Source organism: Sturnira hondurensis, unplaced genomic scaffold, assembly GCF_014824575.4.
Source record: "Sturnira hondurensis isolate 20B ecotype Veracruz unplaced genomic scaffold, ASM1482457v3 Scaffold0024400, whole genome shotgun sequence".
In the NCBI taxonomy this organism is placed as follows: Eukaryota; Metazoa; Chordata; class Mammalia; order Chiroptera; family Phyllostomidae; genus Sturnira; species Sturnira hondurensis.
Genome location: NW_028097031.1, coordinates 6459511 through 6466344, shown reverse-complemented (window position 1 = coordinate 6466344; position 6834 = coordinate 6459511). Strand labels below are relative to the sequence as shown.

Below are 6834 nucleotides of genomic sequence, written 5' to 3'. Positions count from 1 at the left end.
CTCACTGGCAGTGCTGGGGGCGGGAGGAAGAATGGAAACTGTTACTGTTTCCTTTTCCTGGGTGTACGCCCTGCTCTCCCATCCTCTCTCCTGTCTCCACTCTCTCCGCTCTCCTTCGCCGTGTTCACCCCTTACACCCGTCCCCCCTCCCTCTGTGTCCCTGCACACTTTTGATTTTCCATCTCTGATCTGCCTTCTTTATTCAATGTTTCTCTACTTTCTTGAAGTCTCAAAAGGAAGAATTACCCTTGAGAGATGAAGGTAATAAAGTCTGTCTATGTCTGTCGAAAGCAGCAGTTTATGTTTGTGTTGTATTATGAGCAGAAGGAACCACTTTTACCACAATTAAGAGGAAGGATGTTGGGGGTGGGGAGAGGAGAAGAAGGCACAGCGTCTGGATTTAGTATGTACTCACAGATGTGCGGGCTGTCTCCTCCACCCCTGTTCCTTAGACTGGCCAACCTCCAGCTAGGATGCCCACTGAGCGTCTTGGCCCTGCTTTCAGCCTGTGACCAAAATACGTCACTTCGATTTGCCTTGTACTTCAACAAGCAGGTAATAAGGTCTCCAAAATGTGACTCATCATCACGGCATAGCCAGTGGCTCTCACTTAAACCACTGTAAACCTCAGGTCAATTGACAACCTCCTGGTTACTGCTCAGACCAGACGCTTCCAGCTGCTTCTCCAGCGCCCACCCCTCTGGTCACCTCTGTGGGGATGCCCAGCCTCCCCTTCTGCTGTCCCATGGGGACCCCTGCTCACTCCAGCCGATTCCCAGGACCCGACCAGGACAGGCGCTGTCTGGCCACTGCAGCACCTGTGACTGGGTGCCAGGCAGGCATAGGTCCTGATTATTGTAGCAAAAGGTGTCTCGTCTGAGACTTTGAAGTGACCATCTGTCCAGGAAGAGGAGCTGCGTCTCACCTGCATGAATTTCCACCTTGCCCTCTCCAGCCCTTTCTCAGCCCGATGTCTCTTTAAAGCCGTGGGGTTAGCACGGTTTTAGCATGGCATTTCTCTGCTGGACCGCCTCCCTGGGCCCAGCTGCGCCCACCACGGAGTCTCAGCCGCACTCCAAGGCCCGCACGCAGTTGCTCTCCCACAGGACCCTCCTCCACCACCTGGAGCCATTGCAGCCCCTCCTGAGGCTCCGGCCACACCAGCTTCTCTAGGTCCCCGAGCACCACATGTCCCTTCACACCTCAGCCTCCCCCCACGTGTCCCCCACCCCCGCCCGTTGGTACCTGACACTGTGGCCGGATCCCCTCCTCAGGCGTCAGCTCAGTGTGTCCGCCTTCGACCATCCTCCCTACCCAATGCCATTGCTCTCAAAAACACAAAGCTGTTTAATGCACCACCTATACATTTTTATTTCACTTATTTTGGGGTCCACCTGGGGGAAATTAGAGTCGTAACAGTTTGTTTTAACAGGCAGAGTTGAATATAGAAAATTAGCCACACAGATAGGGGCAGAATGAAAAGAGGACAATTGGAGACCGAGGGGCCGCAGGGACAGACGCCGAGGGATGCAGCTTCATGCTGAGGGCGGGGACCCAGAGCTCAGAAGGGCTTGTGCCCTGGAGACCTGGCTCCAGGGGCCAGGACAGGGCGCTGCTGGCTGGGCTGGCCCCTGCGGCAGGGTGAGGAGCTGGCTGTGGGAGGCCGGAAGGAACAAGATGCTGTGAACAGTGGTGATGCTGGTCAAATCCCATGGCAACAGCACCTGCCTGGAACGGCCAGATACGGGAACAAGTCCCCACCAGTGTCCCTCAGGCCCCTGACTGACGGGACCCCACATGGGTCCACCCTTCCAAAGAGCATGTGCAGGCTCCCAGTGCTGGCACTTGGAGGTGACGTATCGGAGCCTAGCAACTGCCCGCACCCATTCTTTGTTTACTGTCTCTTCCTTGCTGTGCACAGCTCGGGAAGCAGTGGACAGACGTACTCACGACACGTTCCTTGGATGGATACATTTATTAGACTTTTCCAGAGCTACTTAGCCAAGTGTGCAATTCACACCTTGTCAACTGAACGATAAGGACACCTTGGACGATGGTCCAGGCATTGGGGCTCACAGGCGAGTGCAGGTCCTTCCTTACTATTTAGCCGGGGATCTAAGGCATTCTCATAGAAATAAATGTATTTACATAGTAACATGCTATAGCCAACACCCATATGTTTAAGTACTCGTGAAGTGGAACAGGCAGCAAAATCTACAGGAGATCAGGAAAGACCGAAGGGCCTAGACTGAGTCCCACCCCCTGCAGCAGGGGCGGTTTGGGGGGGACTCGGAGGAAGGCAGAGATGTGGCGTCGGGAAGGTAAGTTGAAACCAACGGGAAAACCTTGAGTTCTGCAGATCGAATCCACAGTGTCCTGTCATTTGCGAAAGAAGGTTTCAGGAGAAGGACTGCTGTGGTGACCAAGACGCGGGAAGCCTCGTGGGGAGCTGCGGTGCACGTGCAGGCCGGAGCCGCAGACAGGAGTCAGGGCCCGGATGGAGACGCGGGCGCGCAGAGGGGAGCGACAGAGGCAGGCAGCGCGTGAGGGAGAGTCCACGCAACACAACACAGGGCTCACGCGGGGCAAGGAGCCTGCGGCCCGGGGAGACTTCGCCCTCGGCAGGGAGTCGGACAAGAGGGCCCGACGCCGCCGCGGGTGCAAGGACAGTCCCCACGAGCGCCCTCTGAGATGGGAACCGGTGCTGGACAGCCGAACTAATCCGGGAGGATGTATATGTCCTCATCCTGAGCGGTCTCGGGAGAAACGGGCCTCTGGAAGTTGTAATAGGGCGACACCTCGTTCCCGCAGACGTGCTCCGCTGAGCCGGCCAGCCGCGTGTTCTCGTACAGCCCCTGGTCGGCTTCCTCCGCTCTGGGGGGACCCACCTCCAAGTTCTCGTAGTGGTCACCGGGGTCAGCCTCCCCGGCGGCAGGTCTGCGGCCCTGGGCTCCCCCCGGGGCCTTGCACTTTGGGCCAAAGGCGTGGGGGCGCAGGGACAGGGTCTGGGGATAGTCCCGCCCCCTGCCGCTCCTTCGCAGACATGTCGGGAGGGGGAGCTGGGACGCGTCCCGGTGCCTCCAGCACCAGAAACCCCCGAGCCCGCAGAAGGCCAGCAGTAACAGGAGCGCGACTCCCACGGACACGGACATGGGCACGGAGCTGCCTCCACAGCTCCCCAGCATCTCTGCGCACGCCGTGCTGTTCGCTGGGGCGCCGCTCGCAAGGAGCTCACAAGTGCAGTTCGAGGTCATGACTCCCTGGCTGCGTGCGTCCGGGCAAGGGCGCCAGGAGCCCCTCTGGCCTTCTCAGCTCTGAAGGGACATCCTGCCGCAGAGCCCCGCTGCGGTCAGAGCGGGGGGCAGGGAGGCAAGGTCTTTGAAGAGGGTCCCCACTGTAGCCCTTTGCTTCTTTATAACCAAGGGGGGGTTGGTTAAATCCACTCCGCTTCTTTTGCTGAATTATAAAATAAAGTAGATATGAATGGAGGATAATAGCAGGATAGAAAACTCCAGAAGAGGAAGATTGAATAATCTGCCATCAAGGAACCTGCTACAAATTAAAAATGCATTAATTGCATATTTATTATATTAGCATAATAAAAATCTGCTCTTTCCTACCAACACATTACGCACCAGCACCTAGTCTGCTTCAGGACACGGCCCGCCACTGGTTTCTGTGAGGACAGAGGTTTGAAAGATCCCGTCCCGCCCAAACCCAAGCGGTCCCAGCACTTTAAAAATGTTCGAGTGAAGGACAACGCTTTGAACACAGTAGGAGGAAAGCACAAGAGTGTTCTGGTCCGAGCGTTTCCATGACGACCCTGCTCTGTGAGGCCTGTGCAGAGCTGGGGCCCTGTCTCCTGCTTAGTCCCGCCTTCCTCCGGGTGCCCACATCAGTGAGAGTGTCTGTACCACGGCCTGACACCCGAGTCACCGGGAGCTGTCTCCCTAGCTGGTTAAAGGGGGCAGAGGCCGGGTCTGCTCATCTCTGTGTTCCCAGAGACCAGCAGACCACTGGTGCAGAGAAGCATTTACTGGGTGAATAATTCAACAAGCAAGTGACTCCAAATCTTACCGTAGAATTGCTTAAGTTGGTAATTTAAAACTCAAGATATGTCTTCTAAAGGGTGTAGTTTACACTTAAGACAAGAGTTTTGTGACATAAAACAAAACATCTTTTTGAAGCTTCCCTATCAAAGCTTCCAGCCAACACCTTTCCTTCAATTAAGATAACTTTAGAGTTTTCTCCAATGTTGTAAAATGGCAAAGAGAGAAGCAGGACGCATTCGACTAGACTGAATGTTCTATTTTGATTTTATCAACAAAATAGTGCTGCCTGTCTTCTGCCTACATGCAGAAACAGTTACATCCAATGGTTGTTTTTGTTAGTTTCATTGATAAAATTGACATATAACATTGTGTAAGTTTAATGTGCAATGTGATTTGATATATGCATATATTCTGCAACGATTGCTACGTTAGGTTTAGCTAACATTCATCACCTTACATAGTTACCATTTTTTTCCTGGGATGAGAAATTTTAAGATCTGCACTAGCAACTTTCAAATGCACAATATTGTCAACAGCTTTGTGAATTGCGCTCGTGAAAGGGTTTTCACCCATCGAGCGTCGGCATCGGTCATGTCTAGGTAAGACCTTCCTGTCTGAGAGTGACTTGCCCAAGTTCGTTCGTGGCTGGAATACATCAACATGCAAGCCGTCAAGCTGGCATTGCAGGTGAAATGCCAGACTGAGCAGGAGATGCAGTCAATTTATGAAGCTTATCTGGTAAAACTTAGGGACAGAGGTCTTAGATCGAAACATGTCTCCCTCTCTCTGAACAGCCAGACACGAGGCTGTGCTCAGCGTCAGTGGTTTGGCAATGACTCTGACCATTAGAGACGCGTTTCCTTTCTGAAACCAGAGAGCCAATCGTTGTTAATATAGCTCATGGTATTTTTTAGTTCAAATTTCCCAGCATATTTGAACTCAGTTTCAAATTGATTGAAATTTAGTGGCTTCGGCGAAGGTGCCAGGCCAGCAGCTGACGGGGAGGCCAGCTGCTGGCCCTGTGGATGAAGGAGTGAGGCGCGCTCTCGGTCCCGAAGGGCAGGATTTGGTTTCCAGCTATGTCGCTCTGTGTAGAATGGGCATTCCGGTACATTCTAGGCACTAAAATTGTTTGTCAAAGAGCGGCTCACTTAAAGAAGACTTTTTATAAGAAAATAAACGCCCCCTATTGTTTCTTCAAACTCACTTGATTGGAAAAACCCTGCCACAATGAACAAAGACCTAGTAGAATAAAAAGCAGATGTTAAACCAAAGCCTTTCGAATATAGTTTAACACCTAAATAAGCTTTGCTTCCCCTACTTTGGAACAAGACTTTCTGGTTTTGTTTTGGAAAATGGTGACCTAACAGTCATCCATTTGTCTTAAAATTATGAATGATTGCTACATTTCTGGGATCTCTAAAGTCAGATTCTGCCCTTCTGTTCGAGAACAAGACGCCAAGCATCACCTTCCCCTTCAAGCAAACGTACATGAAGAAACATTGTCTCACTCCTTTTGTACATTACCCACCCCCCACCTCCTGAGGCTACCAAAACTCTGTTTGATTAGATTTTAAAAAGTCACTGATTATTAAAAATGAACCTGTTTCTTAAAGTTTCCACTCGCCACACACAGGTCCGTTCCTCGCTCACCGGAGGCGTGGGGTGCGGGAGTGCTCGCCTGGTCCCGGCACGTTTTAAACCGGCTTCGGTTCGGAGCCTGTTCCTCTTTCCACTTCTGTGGATTTCTCCCTTCGCACCTCCTCCTCCTCGCAGATTATTTCACACTTGCAAAACTTCCTGGCTCTGGAGGAAGTTATCAGACGCAGCAGAAGTGAGACAAGTGACCTGAGTGTTTCAAGAGGCAAGTCCAGCCCTTCACCTCCACCAAGAAGTAATTCTCGCTCCACCAGAAAACGACCCATGAGAGTTTTTTTATCTGAGCCACATTTGCAGTCCTCCCTTTAGAGACAACCTACGTCACTTCCCTGGCACTTCAGCCTTTGGGAGAGGAAGGGTTTTGATTGAAGTCACACACCCGACTAGCATGTTTACACACTTGCGGGGCTGAAGGCTGGAGCAGTTCTCGTTGCCAACGCTGCCTCCCGATGCCCTGGGGACTCTGGTCTCATCAAGCCAGTGACCCAAGTGGGGTTCAGAAAACGTCCACATTCTCTGAAATCGATGATAAGGATCCCCCAGAGCACACTGTGGGTCGCACTGTCTGGGCTTTTCTGGTGGGTTTCTCCTCGGGTGAACCTGGGAAACACGACCCGAGTGTTGACCCCGGGGGGAGTGGCCTACGGGCGCTCAGCCCTCTGCAGGACACGTGTGGTCCCCGGTCTCCGGTCATCGGCCTTTGGCCCTTGGCGACAGGACAAGGCAGGGCCAGACTAGAAAGAAAACTCCCCTTGGACTGCTCACTGACAGCAGCCCACACTCGCTGAGCGCTCCTGAACCCTCCAGCCTGCCGAGAATTGTCACTCTGTAAATCCTGGCCACCTGATAGACAGGCCCGCGGGCTGTCGCCACGGTCAGGCTAGGAGACCGGACTGCTGTGAACGCGCCCCTCCTGCACCTGCAGCCACGGCACTTGGGCCGCTTCGCCAGGGTGGAGGACACGTTTCTGCCCCGAAACCCTCACTCACCAGCGTGTCTCAGAGATAGCTCGGCAGAACACAGACGTGGGGAGCGTCGAAACAGGCAGCCGGAGGAGAAAGTCATGGGCATCCCGCCGCTGGTACGTACCGGTGCTTCTGCAAGGACAGAGCACAAACAAGGT

General features: G+C 53.2%; 1 protein-coding gene across 3 annotated transcripts; it reads right to left on the bottom strand.

The window, feature by feature from the left end:
- Positions 1-1362: 1362 nt before the first annotated feature.
- On the bottom strand, positions 1363-5793 carry GAPT (GRB2 binding adaptor protein, transmembrane). 3 transcript variants are annotated; one of them, XM_037038529.1, is made up of 3 exons: positions 5706-5793; positions 2718-3456; positions 1363-2639 (listed from the first exon to the last, which is right to left on the bottom strand). In XM_037038529.1, exon 2 carries the CDS (start codon positions 3252-3254, stop codon positions 2718-2720), a length of 537 nt encoding a protein of 178 aa, XP_036894424.1. In that variant the 5' UTR covers positions 3255-3456; positions 5706-5793; the 3' UTR covers positions 1363-2639. The 3 variants fall into 3 exon arrangements, with proteins under 3 accessions (XP_036894424.1, XP_036894425.1, XP_036894426.1); XM_037038530.1 differs by having other exon boundaries at positions 5656-5778; XM_037038531.1 differs by lacking the exon at positions 5706-5793 and having other exon boundaries at positions 2718-3795.
- Between the last annotated feature and the right edge of the window lie 1041 nt (positions 5794-6834).

What these genes read in the sequence shown, in the direction of transcription:
- GAPT (XM_037038529.1), bottom strand. Translation starts at nt 3,254, where the DNA reads ATGACCTCGAACTGCACTTGTGAGCTCCTTGCGAGCGGCGCCCCAGCG.